General features: G+C 46.2%; 1 protein-coding gene across 1 annotated transcript in view; it reads right to left on the reverse strand.

Annotated features, from left to right (window-relative positions):
- Positions 1-262: 262 nt before the first annotated feature.
- slc5a1 (solute carrier family 5 member 1) overlaps positions 263-19,858 on the reverse strand; it is a gene marked incomplete at its 3' end in the record, with an annotated part of 128,675 nt that continues 109,079 nt past the window's right edge. Inside the window, 3 exon segments of the mRNA XM_084319595.1 lie at positions 263-477; positions 4,124-4,229; positions 17,936-18,151. Of these exon segments, the coding sequence (XP_084175721.1) occupies positions 263-477; positions 4,124-4,229; positions 17,936-18,151 (537 nt within the window).

Consider the following 19,858-nt stretch of genomic DNA (forward strand, 5'->3'; position numbering starts at 1 on the left):
AGTTGATGTCAAATGAGCCATAGTGTTGTCTCCATAGCTATAATATAGAATATAGATATAGCCCTGCAAACACTGCGACGCACAGTGAAAATCCCTATCTTTTACAACGGTGGCACACTGAGTACAAGGATGGCTAACACGGCTGGCGTTCAAAGTGTTAATAACCCTAACAACATTATAACATTCGTGTATCATAGGATAACAACGTCATAAGGCCGTGGCAGTAAACGCGAGGCAGCAGAGGTCCTGCTGGAGATGAGGGTTAACCGTAGAACCCGTGGAAGAACACGGCCACGGCCAGCAGGATGACGGCGTTGGCGTTCATCACGTTCCTCCAGAGGGGCGCCTCCGAGGTGTCCGTCAGCTTCCTCTGGAGCTCCGCCTGCTCCTCGGGACTCAGCCTGGGGGCTCTCTGCTGCTCCAGACCACAGAAACATGACACGGCCCTCCTACACAGACCTGCCTCCTCTTCAGGTTCTAGAGAGAGAGAGGGGGGGGGGGGGCGGGGAGGGAGAGAGAGAGGGGGGGGAGAGGGAGGGAGGGGGGGGAGGGGGAGAGAGAGAGGGGGGGGGGGGGGAGAGGGAGGGAGGGAGGGAGGGGGGAGAGAGAGAGAGGGGGGGGGAGAGGGAGAGAGAGAGGGGGGGAGAGGGAGGGAGGGGGAGAGAGGGAGGGGGGAGAGGGAGGGAGGGGGAGAGAGGGAGGGGGGAGAGGGAGAGAGAGAGGGGGGGGGGGAGAGAGAGAGAGGGGGGGGAGAGGGAGGGGGGAGGGGGAGAGAGGGAGGGGGGAGAGGGAGAGAGAGAGGGGGGGAGAGGGAGAGAGAGGGGGTTGGAGAGAGAGGGAGGGGGGGGAGAGGGAGGGAGGGGGGAGGGGGAGAGAGGGAGGGGGGAGAGGGAGAGAGAGAGGGGGGGAGAGGGAGAGAGAGGGGGGGGGAGGGAGAGAGAGAGGGGGGGGAGAGGGAGAGAGAGAGGGGGGGAGAGGGAGGGAGGGGGGGGAGAGAGGGGGGGGAGAGAGAGAGAGAGAGAGAGGGGGGGAGAGGGAGGGAGGGGGAGAGAGGGAGGGGGGAGAGGGGGGGGGGAGGGAGAGAGAGAGGGGGGGGGAGAGAGAGAGAGAGGGGGGGAGAGGGAGGGGGAGAGAGGGAGGGGGGAGAGGGAGAGAGAGAGGGGGGGAGAGGGAGAGAGAGGGGGGGGGGAGAGAGAGAGGGGGGGGAGAGGGAGGGAGGGGGGAGGGGGAGAGAGGGAGGGGGGAGAGGGAGAGAGAGAGGGGGGGAGAGGGAGAGAGAGGGGGGGGAGGGAGAGAGAGAGGGGGGGGAGAGGGAGGGAGGGGGGGAGGGGGAGAGAGGGAGGGGGGAGAGGATTGAGGAAAAACACAATGCCTGCTGTTTGCAGATGACCTGGTGCTGCTGTCTCCAACAAAAGAAGGGCAGCACCTTGATCTTCTGCACAAATTCTCCCAGACCTGGGCACTGACAGTAAATCTAACCAAAACTAAAGTTATGATATTCTAAAAAAGACCAAGCCTACAACAACACAAACACAAATTCCTCCCAGACACAATGCCCTAGAACACACAAAACTACACATGTCTCGGCCTAAACATCAGTGCCACAGGGAACTTCAACCAAGCTGTGAACGACATGAGAGACAAAGCAAGAAGGGCTTTTTATGCTATTAAAAGGAACATCAAGCTAGACATTCCAATTAAAACCTGGCTCAAAATATTAGACTCCATCATATAACCCATTCCCTGTATGGTTGCGAGGTCTGGGGTCCACTTGCAAACCAAGAATTCACCAAATGGGACAAACACCAAATTGAGACTCTGCATGCAGAATTTGCAAATCCATTCTCTGCACCCAACGGAAAAAAACAAATAATGCATGCAGAGCAGAACTAGGAAGATACCCACTAATTATCAAAATCCAAAAAAGAGCATTTAAATTCTATAATCACCTAAAAGAAAGTGACCCAGACACACTCCACAACAGCCCTCACCTACAGAGAGACCCTTGAGAGATGCCCACTCAGCCAGATGGTTCTGGGACTCTGCTCACAAACACAAGCAGAGCCACCAGACAGAAACCACACTGGACTAAACCAAATTGTAAGAAAACAAAAAGAAAACGATCTGACACATTGGAAAGAATCAACCCAAAACCTGAGCAAATTGAAATGCTATTTGGCCCTAAACAGAGAGTACACAGTGGCAGAATACCTGAGCACTGTGACTGATCCAAAACTAAGAAGATCCTTGACTAGGTACAGACTCAGCGAGCACAGCCTAGCTATCGAGAAAGGCCGCCATAGGCAGACCTGGCTCCCAAGCGAAGACAGACTGTGCACCCACTGCACACAAGATGAGGTTGAAACCGAGCTGCACTTCTTAACAACCTGCCCACTATACCAAGACATCAGAGACATATACTTCAACCTGCCCACTATACCAAGACATCAGAGACATATACTTCAACCTGCCCACTATACCAAGACATCAGAGACATATACTTCAACCTGTCCACTATACCAAGACATCAGAGACATATACTTCAACCTGCCCACTATACCAAGACATCAGAGACATATACTTCAACCTGCCCACTATACCAAGACATCAGAGACATATACTTCAACCTGCCCACTATACCAAGACATCAGAGACATATACTTCAACCTGCACACTATACCAAGACATCAGAGACATATACTTCAACCTGCCCACTATACCAAGACATCAGAGACATATACTTCAACCTGCCCACTATACCAAGACATCAGAGACATATACTTCAACCTGCCCACTATACCAAGACGTCAGAGACATATACTTCAACCTGCCCACTATACCAAGACATCAGAGACATATAATTCAACCTGCCCACTATACCAAGACATCAGAGACATATACTTCAACCTGCCCACTATACCAAGACATCAGAGACATATACTTCAACCTGCCCACTATACCAAGACATCAGAGACATATACTTCAACCTGCCCACTATACCAAGACATCAGAGACATATACTTCAACCTGCCCACTATACCAAGACATCAGAGACATATACTTCAACCTGCCCACTATACCAAGACATCAGAGACATATACTTCAACCTGCCCACTATACCAAGACATCAGAGACATATACTTCAACCTGCCCACTATACCAAGACATCAGAGACATATACTTCAACCTGCCCACTATACCAAGACATCAGAGACATATACTTCAACCTGCCCACTATACCAAGACATCAGAGACATATACTTCAACCTGCCCACTATACCAAGACATCAGAGACATATACTTCAACCTGCTCACTATACCAAGACATCAGAGACATATACTTCAACCTGCTCACTATACCAAGACATCAGAGACATATACTTCAACCTGCCCACTATACCAAGACATCAGAGACATATACTTCAACCTGCCCACTATACCAAGACATCAGAGACATATACTTCAACCTGCCCACTATACCAAGACATCAGAGACATATACTTCAACCTGCCCACTATACCAAGACATCAGAGACATATACTTCAACCTGCCCATTATACCAAGACATCAGAGACATATACTTCAACCTGCCCACTATACCAAGACATCAGAGACTTATACTTCAACCTGCCCACTATACCAAGACATCAGAGACATATACTTCAACCTGCCCACTATACCAAGACATCAGAGACATATACTTCAACCTGCTCACTATACCAAGACATCAGAGACATATACTTCAACCTGCCCACTATACCAAGACATCAGAGACATATACTTCAACCTGCCCACTATACCAAGACATCAGAGACATATACTTCAACCTGCCCACTATACCAAGACATCAGAGACATATACTTCAACCTGCCCACTATACCAAGACATCAGAGACATATACTTCAACCTGCCCATTATACCAAGACATCAGAGACATATACTTCAACCTGCCCACTATACCAAGACATCAGAGACATATACTTCAACCTGCCCACTATACCAAGACATCAGAGACATATACTTCAACCTGCCCACTATACCAAGACATCAGAGACGTGCGTGCGTGCGTGCGTGCGTGCATGCATGTGTGTGTGCGTGCGTGCGTGTGTGTGTGTGTGTGTACCCTCTATCTCCAGGTCGTCGTTGTCCTGGTTGTTATTCCAGTCGTCTGTTTCCAAGTCGATTCTCTCCTCTGTGCTGTTCCTCAGAGTCCAACACAGTCTGTATAGCTGCAGAATATGATATAATATAGTCTGTATAGCTGCAGAATATGATATAATATAGTCTGTATAGCTGCAGAATATGATATAATATAGTCTGTAGAATATGATATAATATAGTCTGCAGAATATGATATAATATAGTCTGTAGAATATGATATAATATAGTCTGTATAGTCTGTAGAATATGATATAATATAGTCTGTAGAATATGATATAATATAGTCTGTAGAATATGATATAATATAGCTGCAGAATATGATATAATATAGTCTGTAGAATATGATATAATATAGTCTGTAGAATATGATATAATATAGTCTGTAGAATATGATATAATATAGTCTGTATAGCTGCAGAATATGATATAATATAGTCTGTAGAATATGATATAATATAGTCTGTAGAATATGATATAATATAGTCTGTATAATATGATATAATATAGTCTGTATAGCTGCAGAATATGATATAATATAGTCTGTAGAATATGATATAATATAGTCTGTATAGCTGCAGAATATGATATAATATAGTCTGTATAGCTGCAGAATATGATATAATATAGTCTGTATAGCTGCAGAATATGATATAATATAGCTGCAGAATATGATATAATATAGTCTGTAGAATATGATATAATATAGTCTGTATAGCTGCAGAATATGATATAATATAGCTGCAGAATATGATATAATATAGTCTGTAGAATATGATATAATATAGTCTGTAGAATATGATATAATATAGTCTGCAGAATATGATATAATATAGCTGCAGAATATGATATAATATAGTCTGTATAATATGATATAATATAGTCTGTATAATATGATATAATATAGTCTGTATTGCTGTAGAATATGATATAATATGGTCTGTATAGCTGCAGAATATGATCTAATATAGTTTGTAGAATATGATATAATATAGTCTGTATAGCTGCAGAATATGATATAATATAGTCTGTATACAGTAGCTGTAGAATATTATATATATATTAGTGCTGTCAATAGATACAAAAAAAATTAAAAATAATTAATCTCACCATTTTCTGTAATTAATCTAGATCAAAAATAGCATTTTTCTACTCAAGACCGAAGCCTGTAACAGATATTTACTTGAGTAAAATCATGGAATTAATGCAAAATCAACACAAAGAAAGTATATTTAGATTCAAAGACTATTTTAATAGCTTTCTTTGAATACAGTTTCTCTCCCGTGAAACACAAATGTTCAACAAAACCACCAACATTGACTCAGCTAGACCTCTTTCTTATATCCGCGGCGCTAAGATTGAAGATGTTTCACTCCATAGATGAATCTAGATTAATTTATTTTAATGCTTTAAATCATTTAAGGGGACACACTGCAGGTGAATAGGGTAAACAAATTAACTAATAGATATCACAATGAAACTTCCCGTTGATTACTTATATTAAGACTTTTTTGTATTACAAGTTTTCTGAAATTGTATGTTTAAATATGCAAATGAGGCATGATCTACTTAAATATGCACTAATTTGCATATAATTCCAGGACAGAAATCTGAACATTGGATAAAGCCATTTTCAAAATTATAGTTTCATTTTGTTGACATATTAGAGCCAAAGGTTATTACAGAGGGGATTTTGGATATCTCTTTTTATCAGAAAATCAGAAAATACTCTATTCAGTCCATTTTTATGGTAAAATTCCATATTTCGCCATGTTTTTAGGAATAAAATGTGATATAAATCAGGGTATGAATCAGTGGCGGCCGGTGGGTGCTTCGCCACTAGGGGCGCTATACCAAACATTTTGCAAACATGTACAGTACGGTAGTACCACGCAACAGACTCATGGCAAGACGTGAGCGATTCGACTCACGCTCACGGCAATGAATCGGCTCTTATGAACGAGTCGCTCAGCTGTTACTACAACAACACACAACCAGTCAAATAAAGTATAGTCTAGACTCTAATTCACAACTTGAAACACAATATATAAATAGAAAAGTTAGAAACAAAACTCGCCCCGTCTCCAAACACAGGCAGATCTCTCCCTCTCTCCTTCTCTCTCTCACACACAGCGCGACGTGGAATCGATTCGTTACACAATCAGACCTATTATATACCAAGAATAACTTCAGTATGAGTACAGGGCTGTACACATATTTTGCATATTGTTAAACGAGCCAAGGCTAGCTATTAAACTATCGATATGAATCGAAAATCTGGGACCCTGATGTAAACAAGACAAACGTCTTTCTCTGGTCTGCATCCCCTTAACAATTGTGTGTATTGAGCCGTACTGTATTGTACCCATTCTGCAATCTGTTAATAAAGTTTTCATTCATTCATTCATTCAAACATAGACGATATTGAACAAGCCATAATCCACGTATTTTCAATCCGAGAGAGCTGCAGTAGTTAAATCAATGAGCCATCGACACAGTCAGTGTGGTAACGTTTTTATTGCATCCAAGATTGATACACGGCTGGCTAGGCAGTTGGTAGTCATAGTCTTGTGTTATAAAATAAATAAACAATCAGCAATGTCTCGCTTCATGAATGGCCAGCAGTAGCCTAACAGTACTGCTCCTAAAAAAAAACTATTTACAAACGTTAACGTTAACCACAGAGAGAGAGAGAGAGAGAGAGAGAGAGAGAGAGAGAGAGAGAGAGAGAGAGAGAGAGAGAGAGAGAGAGAGAGAGAGAGAGAGAGAGAGAGAGAGAGAGAGAGAGAGAGAGAGAGAGAGAGAGAGAGAGAGAGAGCGCGAGAGAGCGAGAGAGAGAGACTCACTGTTTAGTTGACACGTCCAGGGCTTGCCTTGATAAAGTGTATAATCCACTGTTGATGTTTAATTCCAGACCACTGTCCACTGTGTCCAGACTGCATCCGCCATATAGCTTGTTAGCAGAAGCACCACACAACACAAGTACTTCATTCCTTTGTCCATTTCCGCTCGAACAGACTGCAAACTACCTGGCGTTCTATCGCCATGCTCTAAGACAAACTCTAACCTTAACCAACTTTGAAAGAGTGCCTAAGCTTAACAGTCTAAAGAACTTGCAGTCACAGGCACGGCACGCTCTAAGACAAACAGCTGCCTGCATCACCAACCTAGGAATAAGCTAGAATTGGAATAAGCTAGAATTGGAACATTAGAAATTGGATTCGGCCAATCAGAGATCGTCTCTGTGAAATTCTGCTACGGAAAAAAATACTGGCGTCGGCCAATCAGAGAGCGTCTCCGCGAAATGCGGCTACAGACATTCTTGACGCTACTGGCTAGACCGCTTCAAATCGCGCCCGGATTCCAACATAATAGTCATATTTCAACGCACAACGCGTTATGCACTGATTGGCTGTGACGGATACAGCGATCAAACTGTGACGTGCACTCAGAGCGCTATCGCGTCTAGCCCGGGCCAAGAAATACGAAAAAATAAAAAAAATGTAAAAAATGTGATGTCACTTCCTGCTCAGGAAAACGAGTGTTTTTTTATTTGAGATAATAATGTTATATTGTGCATTGGAAATACAAACATACTTAAAATGAGTAAATATTATTCATTTTAAACATGTTTATATTATTTATAGGGCTATAAAACAAAAAACAAAAAGATACTTTTTCTTGTTCTACTCTCATATAACCAGGCAGGGCCTGAAGGGGGGGTGGCGCCCTTGCGCCCCTAGTGGCAGAGCCGCCACTGGTATGAATGCGATATCAACAAACCCTTCTGTAAATACCTTCAGAACATAGATATGAATAGAACTGGAAGGTTTGGTGTATGTGAGTGCTACTGAAGTGGAGATTTCTGGCTCAGAGTATGAGGAAAAACTCTTAAAACAAATGGGAAAACGCCTTCAAAGTTCTGTATTGTAAAATGCAATTTTTTTTTTAAACATATATTTACAAACACAATACCTAATCAAACTATTAGTAATAGACAACCTAAACACATGCCTGATAACTGAATAATAATAATAATAATGATGTTATTGAACTGAACAGAACTACACACAGGCTACAAACAGTGTAGTACAGTGTAGTACCCCCTAATAGGCAAAACATATTTGAATAGATATCACTATGAAACTTTCCCAATTTGTTATGTACATATAAACTAAGAAAAAATATATTGCAAGTTTTCTGAAATGTATGTTTATATATGCAAATGAGGCACTTCCCCATTAAATATGTGCACATTTATGGATGCAATAAGGCAAAATGATGTAAAATAAACAACTAAATGTGTGTTATTGACGTTTTATTGTCACTAGTTTCATAGAAGACATGTTTAGGAAGCAAAATATAACAAAATCTCAAAATCAACAAAAAAAGTATATTTGACTATTCACCTGCAGTGTCTCACCTTAAATTAATCTCCAAAGGTAAAGCATTCATTTTGACAGCCTTAATATATATATATATCATATGATACCAGTACTATATTCGTGTTAGCTTTAAAAAATAAATAAATAAACGGACAAGCTTTCAACATTCCAGAACCCTCAGGTGGACTGCGAGCCGAGTGTCTTGGAATGTTACGGCAGTGAGTGAGTTAAAACAGGACCGACATCTCCTCGTCTGTGTGTGTGTGTGTGTGTGTGTGTGTGTGTGTGTGTGTGTGTGTGTGTGTGTGTGTGTGTGTGTGTGTGTGTGTGTGTGTGTGTGTGTGTGCGTGCGTGCGTGCGTGCGTGCGTGCGTGTGCGCGCGCGTGCATGCGTGTGTGTGTGAGGGCAAGATGACCATTTAAATTCCACTCGTCGCTTATCGTCCAGAGAAAAGCAGTGCAACCTGAGGCTGGATGTGGCTAAGTGGTCCAAAGAGATAACGGCTTATTATCATAGAAGACTGTTTTATGTCAATATAATCCAATGAACTGTGCGTACTTGTGTTAAGTACTGTGCGTGATAAGTACTGTGTGTACTCCTGGGGTCACATGGTCTCTTGCAAAGGGATGCGTACAGTGTGTGCATGTGTGTGTGTGTGTGTGTGTGTGTGTGTGTGTGTGTGTGTGTGTGTGTGTGTGTGTGTGTGTGTGTGTGTGTGTGTGTGTGTGTGTGTGTGTGTGTGTGTGTGGTCTTCTTTGAATCTCCTTTTGGCTGCGTCTACATTCACACTGCAGCCTTTTATTAAAAGTATAGTTATAGCCTAGATAGTTATACCAATACGCTCTATATCATTCTTTATTTGGAGAATCCCTGCACATCTATGTAAAAGACATTCAGCACTCCATAGCCCAACAAAGGGGCTCCTTAGTTTCATAGTTTAATTTCCTTAGTTCTTTATTTAGATTTATTTAGTATATTAATGACTAATGTAAGGTTTCTAGTATTTTATTTTGTACAGTAATGACATGTAACGTTTCTAGTATTTTATTTTGTACAGTAATGACATGTAATGTTTCTAGTATTTAGAAATTGATTTGCCCAACACTGTTCCTCGCAACAGAAGGATATGATTCAGGTTAAAACTTGGCCTAGAAATGCTTCTTTGTGAAATAACTGTTGACATTTATCTGGTGTAAAAAGTAACAGCCAGGCTGCGTGAATATTAAAGGCAACCAACTTGTGTTCAGCTTTTCGTTCAGCGTTTCTCTGATTGGCCACACGGCCACGTGACCGCCCTAGCACACGCCCTTATCCGCGCTGTGTGTTGTCAGTAACAGAGAGAGACGCGGCAGACGCGGCAGAGAGTGACCGCGGCCGCGCATGCGCATGAGGCTCCCCCAGGTGCTCTGAGAGGTGCTCGTTGGTTAATGCCTTGTTGTGTTTGCGTTGTTGGTTAATGCCCGTTGTTGTTGGTTAATGCCATATCGCTATCGCCGCATCACTTAACGCCATAACTAACTGCCTAACTAACTAACGTTAGGTTATGACTATAACCAAGTTCTGTTAATAGTGGTGATGCTCGGCGTCACTCATGCACTGTCCTCGCACACGTGCACGCGCACTGAATAAAATTCCACAATGTACCTTTATCCCAGTATTCGTCTGACCACACCCCTCGTTAGCTTACCTTCATAAGCAGGTGTGTGGTCATCTGCTCTCCTCCTTCCCAAGCTTTCACCACAAGGTGAGATCAAGGGCTGCAGCGGCGTCGGACGCAGAGCGTCACCACTATTAACAGAACTTGGTTATAGTCATAACCTAACGTTCTGCATCATAGTGGCTCTCGCTCGGCGTCACTCATGCACAAGGGAGGCCGAGCGAGAGCCACCGGCCGACAAATACACCCCGCTGAAGGCCCCCCACAACCATCAGAACAGGGAGGGCCGAGCCCCCCCGACCCCCCCTAATGGAGGGCACCCCCCCTATTGGAGGTTTCCCAGGAGGGCGACGGACCCGACCGTGCAAAGAGGCACTCAAGCAACTCAACGCACAGGGTGAGCAGACCGTGGCCTGACCCCACGACTACACACACGCACAACCCGCATGCCACCCGGGAACGAACGGAGGGAACAACCTCGTTACTGCCCCCAGAATCACGGGGTCAAGGGCAACCCAACCCCGTGGCAAGGCCGTAGCAGCGGAGCGCGAAGGAAGGCCCAGACCCACCAAAGGGACTGGACCCCCTGGAACGGGGGCCCGGAGAAGTCCATGATGCCAGCATCAAGACCCCACCAGGTGGGCACTTAGTGACCCCGCCCCCCACATCGCCAGCGTATTCGGACAAAGGCCCCTCAGCCGAGCGGGCCCTGTCCCCCCAATAGTACACCGCCTGGCACACTGACCCTGCAGTACAGACAGTCAGCACGGCCGTAATAACAAGGCTTACCATGGAAGCAGGCAGCGCACCGCGGAAAAAACCAGGCAACAGGCTGTTAACCCGAGCCTGGAGACTGCGGACGAGGCAGGCGCCAGAGGGGTCAGCTGAACACAGCCGCACCGGCGGAAGGGGCGTATGCTGGCGTTGTCGTCACCATGACAAACCTCCCTCAAAGCGAAGGCTGACACAATTGGCAGACGTCATGAACGTGCAGGGGCACACTCAACCGGGCAACCCGGGAGTTGACACCGCACCGACACACCAGAGAACCAACCACCCAGGCATTACCCTATGCGGTGGTCGGTCCCATAACCCCTCAGGAAAAAAACTCCAAAACGTACCTGCGGCACCACCGCAGTACCCGTGTTTCAGTTTCCAACAGGGTTATCCCGGGCCTACGGGTCAACGAAAACATTACTTCGGAGCGGGCCCGGCGATACGGGGAGCACAGGGTCCCCCGAGGAGGTCAAAGACCACCCCAACAGGCCCCTCTTCACCACGCGTAAGAGAAGAGCGAAAGAAATGGAGAACCAGCCCCAAACACCCCGTACTTGGTATTCCCAGGAGGTCACCCAACCAAGTACTAACCAAGACCAACCTGCGTGTACAGGTTGGCACAGCCGTAAGCCATTACAACAGTATAGAATACAATGTACCCAACAAGGGCTCCATAGCGCTTAACCCTGTGACACCCGGACCGACCTGGCATTTTCCCCCCTGAAAAAAACCCAAGTCCCTCAGGGTACCAGAACAGCAGATCTGCATCCCCGGCGGACAACGGGTGCAACTGATCCGGACCAGCGTGTCCAGAACCAGTCCCGTGCCCTAACCACGCCGATCTGCCAACTCCAGGAGAAGGGGCAGACATGCGTGTTGATCTTAGACATGAAAAGAAGGCGCCACCCAGACGTTCTGTGCGAACCGCGCCCGGCGGCCCACCCCCAGGGCGTGAAACCCTTCTATGTATGTTCAGATCCATTCTGTCATCATCCCCCGATATGAACGAGAATCCGTCGACAACCACACAGGTCGTCGGGAGAGGAAAACCCCCATCCCAGTTGCTTTATAAAAACGCTGTTTTAACCCCAAGCAACCAAGGCACGCCAGTCAGTTGCTTAATGTCCAACAGAACATCCCGAACTAGCACTATGTGTGCGTCGGGTATATCCACATCAATAAATAGGCTATTTAGACCTTTCATTGAATCCCCAAAGCGCCCAGGGGAACGACAAGAGGGGTGAGATGCAACCAACTCCAACTCTTTATAATAATAAAGAAGAAGCATCGACAGTATAAACCCAAACTGCACAGCTGGGAGTAAAAACTGTTTACATTTTTACATCCAGTCACTCCTTTTATCTAAGAGTATAGACCGAACTTTCCCAGAAGCCTTCCCACATGAGTCGTAGTTACGAAAAAGACATGTCAACTGTGAGTCACGTGACCAACTGACTCAAGTTTACACATAAAATCGAGCGTAGCAGACCCGTAAGCCCTACGCTCTAACCCGACACTTTAACACCACAACCTTACGTAAAGATAAAGGAAGCCGTCGCCATAGCAACGTATATGCTATGACGGGGGGAAACCCTGTACACGACTCCTGTTTGTAATAGGAGCCGTGTCAAGATAACCCTCCCCCCCCCGCGCTGCCAAGACGTTGAACGGCTCGGCCCCGACTGGTTTAGCAGAATGAGAAAAAATCCCCTAAACCAATCAAGTGGGAAGGAGGGGTTTATTCGACACCCCCTCACACAACCCCTTCTTCCCTACACACCAAAAACAACTGTAGCATTTTGAGACCTTCGGTAGAATGCCAAGTATAGCATAAGCTAATACAATGCCCGCTACCCACAGAATGTGAACAGGATTTATAACAAAACAAGTCGTGTGTGCGTGAATCCTATGAATGAATGTTGGTGGTGGTCGGAGGGGCCGTAGGCGTTGATTATTCGCCACGCTACCGTGAGTCTGCCTCAGGGCAGCTCTGGCTGCAATTGTAGCTTACCACCACCGGGATGACTGTGTATGAACGAATAATGCACTCTGTGAAGCGCTCTGGGTCAGTGAAGAGCACTATATAAATCCAAGTCATTATTATTATTTATTATTACACCCGCTTCCTATGTCGTACATAGCAAAACACTGACAGAGAGTAACGGCCAAGCCGTGGAACGTGTGTGTACGAGTATTACTGCAACTAACACAACAGTGTTGTGGATCAACATTACTTTGCTCAAGCAACGGAACATACCACCAGCTTCTACCTGCATGTGGAGCGTCAGGCTAATAGAACCTTTCTATGACTGAGTGTATGCTTGCAGACCTTGCTTAATCTCGTAACTCAACACGACTCATCTCTCAATGTAATAATGCAGATTCACATTTCGCAACCCCATCATATGTATTAGTGAAGAAACACACAGTTTGTTTGGCCAATAATATAGTCCCCTTTTTAGGGAACTTTTTATTTATTTTTACGGCACAAAATCATGAGGGGGCCGGGGAGGGTGTAGAGGGGACCACAGGGGGAAAAGTCACTTTAGCGGCGTCTGCCGCCTCGAGCCGCTCAAGTTTTGCCACCCCGAGAAGCCCCGGAGGGACGGTAGTGGATCGGCTGCTGGTCACGTCGTTCCCTACCGTCTCCTCCGGTCGTGGATGGGCCGGCGGCAGCAGAATCGCTGTCTCTCCTCCTGGCCTTCTTGGAGGGGCCAGCAGTGGCGGTAGAGGCAGTGGTAGGCACGGCGGAGGGAGCTCGACGTCATGGAAGCCTTCTGACTCCACCGGCAAGAACGGGAGGCGGAAAATGGGGCTGGAGCACGGACCGCTCCTCTGCCATCTCTCTGCACGTTGAGGTCATCAGCTGCAGGGCCTTCCCGAATAATCCAGCATCGGAGAGGTCGGCCGTCAGAAGAGGGGCTCTCTTCTTCTCCGGCACTCGAGCCTGCTCCAGCCAAAGGTGGCGCTGGGTCAGGGTGGCCAGGGCGCGCATCTTCCCCGAGGCTATGGCCTGCACCTGGGTAAGATGCAGGACAGCTCCTGCCGCCTGGGTGATCTGATCGCATTTTACCTCGGTCAGACCCGTGCCGCCCGTCATTATCCCCGATACAAATCTAGCCAGGTGCGCGATGTTAGAAGCCGCAGCCAGCGATTGTGTACCAGCGATAAATGACTGGTCACCCCAATATGCCAATCGCCTAGCCGATCTTCCATGGAGAACCGGCTTGCATAATGGTTCTCACACCACATCCGGACAGAGGAGAGCAGCCATCGGCCTATCAAGCCGTGGCACGCCCTCTCTCATACCTTTGACCAACCCCGACACCCGCGAAACTGGTATGTAGGCGGGGGTAAGTCCCATGATGTGAGACACCGCCTGGCCCTGACGAACATAGGCCCCCATTGAGGGGAAAAATGGGTAGACAACGTCCACCCCTCTCACCGGGCGACGCTGCCAGAGATGACCTATGAGATCATCGGGGGCAGGAGCAGGCAATGGCTGTGGCAGCGGCACGCCGTTTGCAGCGGCAGCTACCGCCATGAGCTCGGGAAACAAAGCCTGCAGTTCCCCCTGCTGACTTTCCTCCACCGAACCCGCATCCCTCACATGCAGCAGGCTTCGACCGGTTGAGGAGCCACAGTCTGATGTGGCTGATAGCAGGGCATCCTGCCGAAGAGGCCGAGGTGGTTCCCCGACATCCTCGAACAAGGCGCCCCAAGGAGACATTTCTCCCCCCTCCGGTGTTTCCTGGACAGGAGGGATACTCGCCTCCACAGGGCCTTCAAACAAGAATCCGTCCGACTCTTCCATGAAATCCTCAGTTTCCATCGGACATGCAGAGACCGACGCATCCTCGCTGGTCTCCAGCAATTCCCCAAACCCAGGCCGTTCGCGTCTGCAGGCCACCATCTTGCGACGTGAACGGGCAGACGTGAAAAGCTTGCGTCGCAAATCCTCCGGAACCAAAAGAACTGTCCGCTCAACAACGGACGATTCCCTGGAACCAGAGTCGAGATCAGGCCACCGCCGGGGAGACGGCACCGATGCATCGGCTCCTCGGAGAGGCAAACTATCCATCGGCTGTCTCCTGGGCTGGGTCGGCAACCACGAAAGTGGCAGCAGCCCCGCACCAGCACGCACGACAGAGGCGGGAATGGAGAACCGCTGGTGAAGAGTGGGTCTACTCTCCGAAGTAGACATTATGACTTAGCTTTTTCCTTTTGAATAGTTAATAAAAAAACTAAGCACAATGTAAACACGTCTCAACTCTTTTCAACTAACAACACGTCAAGTGGGATCTACCGAAGGCACTTCCTTGTGGTGAAAGCGAGAAGGAGGAGAGCAGATGACCACACACCTGCTTATGAAGGTAAGCTAACGAGGGGTGTGGTCAGACGAATACTGGGATAAAGGTACATTGGTGTAGGTGGTACAGTAGGTGTAGGTTACATGTTTCATTGATTAACACCATTACCTGCTGTGCTGTAGGAGCAAGCAGAGGTACAGTAAGGTACAGTAGGTGTAGGTTACATGTTTCATTGATTAACGCCATTACCTGCTGTGCTGTAGGCGCAAGCAGAGGTACAGTAAGGTACAGTAGGTGTAGGTTACATGTTTCATTGATTAACGTCATTACCTGCTGTGCTGTAGGCGCAAGCAGAGGTACAGTAAGGTACAGTAGGTGTAGGTTACATGTTTCATTGATTAACACCATTACCTGCTGTGCTGTAGGCGCAAGCAGAGGTACAGTAAGGTACAGTAGGTGTAGGTTACATGTTTCATTGATTAACACCATTACCTGCTCTGTTGTAGGTGCAAGCAGAGGTACAGTAAGGTACAGTAGGTGTAGGTTACATGGTTCATTGATTAACACCATTACCTGCTGTTCTGTAGGAGCAAGCAGAGGTACAGTAAGGTACAGTAGGTGTAGGTTACATGGTTCATTGATTAACGCCATTACCTGCTGTGCTGTAGGCGCAAGCAGAGGTACAGTAAGGTACATAATTGTAAGTAGGTGAATTCTACACATCTGACAACGCCATCTGACAATATCATAATGATGTGTTTTCTATATTATATCCACAATCATTCATCTAAAAAATTGTATGGGCGTAAATACATGTTAAGATATTCAAAATCGTCACAGCAGTATAGTTTGTTTATACTTCAGAAGTGATGTACAGTGACGAGTGAATCTGGTAGTTGGTTGTTAAAAACGCGAAACATAATAACGTTACGCTTTCTAGTTCAGTCAGCTAGTTTGTTTATACTTCAGAAGTGATGTACAGTGACGAGTGAATCTGCCTCAACATTATGCTCCGCGCATTTCATAATCAGTCAGCAGCCTGTGTCCTCCACTGCTGCCGCTTGCTCCTTGGATTTCATTTGGGACGTGGGACGGCTGCCGCTTGCCTGCCGCATGGGGGCGGGGGGTCGCGGCCAATCAGAGAAAAGCTGAACACAAGTTGGTTGGTTGGCTACCTACGTGTTTATCTGGTGTAAAAGGTACCAGCCAGGCTACCTACGTGTTTATCTGGTGTAAAAGGTACCAGCCAGGCTACCTACGTGTTTATCTGGTGTAAAAGGTACCAGCCAGGCTACCTACGTGTTTATCTGGTGTAAAAGGTACCAGCCAGGCTACCTACGTGTTTATCTGGTGTAAAAGGTACCAGCCAGGCTACCTATGTGTTTATCTGGTGTAAAAGGTAACAGCCAGGCTACCTACGTGTTTATCTGGTGTAAAAGGTAACAGCCAGGCTACCTACATGTTTATCTGGTGTAAAAGGTAACAGCCAGGCTACCTACGTGTTTATCTGGTGTAAAAGGTAACAGCCAGGCTACCTACGTGTTTATCTGGTGTAAAAGGTACCAGCCAGGCTACCTATGTGTTTATCTGGTGTAAAAGGTAACAGCCAGGCTACCTACATGTTTATCTGGTGTAAAAGGTAACAGCCAGGCTACCTACATGTTTATCTGGTGTAAAAGGTACCAGCCAGGCTACCTATGTGTTTATCTGGTGTAAAAGGTAACAACCAGGCTACCTACGTGTTTATCTGGTGTAACAGGTACCAGCCAGGCTACCTACGTGTTTATCTGGTGTAACCTTGGTGTTGTCCTCGACGACCAGTTGAACTTCTCTGCTCACATCGCAGCGACGACCAGAACCTGCCGATTCCTCCTGAGCAACGTCAGAAGGATACGCCCCTTCCTGACAAAAGAAGCCACCCAACTCCTCGTCCAATCAACAGTCATCTCCCGCCTCGACTACTGCAATGCACTGCTCGCTGGCCTCCCGGCCACTGCCACTAAGCCTCTTCAACTCATTCAGAACGCAGCGGCCCGCCTGATCTCAAACCTACCGAAGTCGGCCCATGTCACCCCACTTCTTAGGGACCTGCACTGGCTCCCCATTGCTGCACGAATCCGCTTCAAGGCCCTCGACCTAGCATACCGTGCGGCAAAGGGAACCGCTCCCGCCTACCTCCGGTCAATGGTCTCTAACTACACACCCTCAAGACCCTTACGCTCTGCATCTTCTGGCCGCCTCAGACCTACTCCTATCCAAGCTCCGGGAGGGTCATCAAAGAGAAGTCGCCTATTCTCAGTCCTTGCCCCACAATGGTGGAATGAACTACCCACCCCAGTTAGGACAGCCGAATCACGTCCAATCTTTCGCCGTCGACTAAAGACGCACTTCTTCAACCATTATCTGAATTAAAAAAAAAAAAAAAAAAAAAAAAAAAAATCTAACCCTAACTAACCGTACTGTCATGCACTTGTCCTAATAAACTAACCTACACTGTAGCACTCAACACTTTGATGAACATTGTTGCTCAGCTGATAGAGTTGTGCCCTTCCTGATGGCTTGTCGTACAGAACTTGTAAGTCGCTTTGGATAAAAGCGTCAGCTAAATGACTAAATGTAAATGTAATGTAAATGTAAAAGGTACCTACGTGTTTATCGGCGATGGGCTCTGTGAACACGGAGATGCTGACGATGAGGATGCAGGAGATGGAGAAGAGGATGATGGAGAAGTACAGGTAATGGACGCCACAGATGATGGCGGGACACTCACTGGGCTCCACACAGCTACCCGTCCCGTACGCAAACTCCGCTATCATCCTGGACAGGCCGATCAACAGACCTATGATCAGGCCATAAAATGCACCCTGAGAGGAGAGGAGAGGAGAGGAGAGGAGAGGAGAGGAGAGGAGAGGAGAGGAGAGGAGATGAGAGGAGAGGAGAGGAGAGGAGAGAATAGAAAAGGGGATGAGAGAGGAGATGGTAGGAGTGGAGGGGAGGACAGTAGAGGAGAGAAGATGAGAGAATATAAGAGGGGATGAGAGGAGAGGAGAGAAGATGAGAGAATAGAAGAGGGGATGAGAGGAGAGAAGATGAGAGAATATAAGAGGGGATGAAAGAGGAGAGGAGAGAATAGAAGAGGGGATGAGAGAGGAGTGGAGAGGAAATAATAGGAGATGAGAGAAGAGGAGAGAATAGAAGAGGGGATGAGAGAGGAGAGAATAGAAGAGGAGATGAGAGAGGAGAGAATAGGAGAGGAGAGAGGAGAGAAGAGGAGAGAATAGAAGAGGGGATGAGAGAGGAGAGAATAGAAGCGGGGATGAGAGGAGAAGATAGAATAGAAGAGGGGATGAGAGAGGAGAGAATAGAAGAGGGGAGAGGAGAGGAGAGGAGAGGAGAGAATAGAAGAGGGGATGAGAGAAGAGGAGAGAATAGAAGAGGGGATGAGAGAGGAGAGAATAGAAGAGGGGATGAGAGAGGAGAGAAGAGGAGAGAGGAGAGAAGAGGAGAGGAGAGAATAGAAGAGGGGATGAGAGAGGAGAGAATAGAAGAGGGGAGAGGAGAGAAGAGGAGAGGAGAGGAGAAGAGATGAGAGAAGAGAAGAGGAGAGGAGAGGAGAGAAGAGAAGAGAAGAGAAGAGAAGAGGGGATGAGAGAGAAGGAGAGGTGGTTTTCCATGATGCATTATAATGTATTATAGTGGGTCAAGTGATTACAGGAAGTTGCTGTAATAAAGTTATTATTTTGCCACATTTTAATGTTGTAGACCATCTCACAGAGGTGGAATATGCTATTTAAATTAATATTGGCTCTACCACCGATTAGAAAAATATATATTTTCAGTGACAGCAGAAAATCTTTTGACCTCCCTAGTAATACATTTATGTAGCACATATGAAGCCATTCTGCACTGACGCGGTTTTGAATACAGCAGGGTTTATACCAGGGGTAGGCAACCTTAGGCACGCGTGCCTGCACAGGCACGCAGGGGCATTTGCATAGGCACAGGGGGCAGCAGTAAAAAAAAAAAAAAAAATTTTTTTTTTTTTTTTTGCTTTGAAATATTATAGTGAAATATTTTGCACTGTTGTCGCATTTATCTTGTTGAAATCCTCCCACAGGTTATTTTTACTACCACATATTTAATTGAGACCCTTTATTTGTTTATTATTTCAATTTAGCTGGAAATACATTGCTACATCATTCAGTAACATTTGCAGAGCCTTATAACAAAAACATTATTACGGTCACCATTGTGACCAGTGGGATTAATCAACTAATTTTATTATTTATTTTTCTATTTCATGGAACATTGCACATGTTAAAAGCCATATTCTTTACTCAAAATGTGAGTATTACCAAGTCAACTTGTGTTCTTAAAACAATGACAATAAACATAGTTTTATTAGGTTGAAATAATGTGGTTGTGTACTTATTTTTCTGGATTATTATGGATTGAAAACTGAAAACCTTAATGCACAGTAAATGAACTCAATATTTTTAAGTTCTGGTAACTTATTATTATATATTTTTTACAGTGTAGTCTTGCGATCAATCAAAACTTATTTACACGAT

The sequence above is a fragment of the Notolepis coatsorum genome (genome assembly GCF_963971535.1).
Source record: "Notolepis coatsorum genome assembly, chromosome: 8".
Lineage (NCBI taxonomy): Eukaryota > Metazoa > Chordata > Actinopteri > Aulopiformes > Paralepididae > Notolepis > Notolepis coatsorum.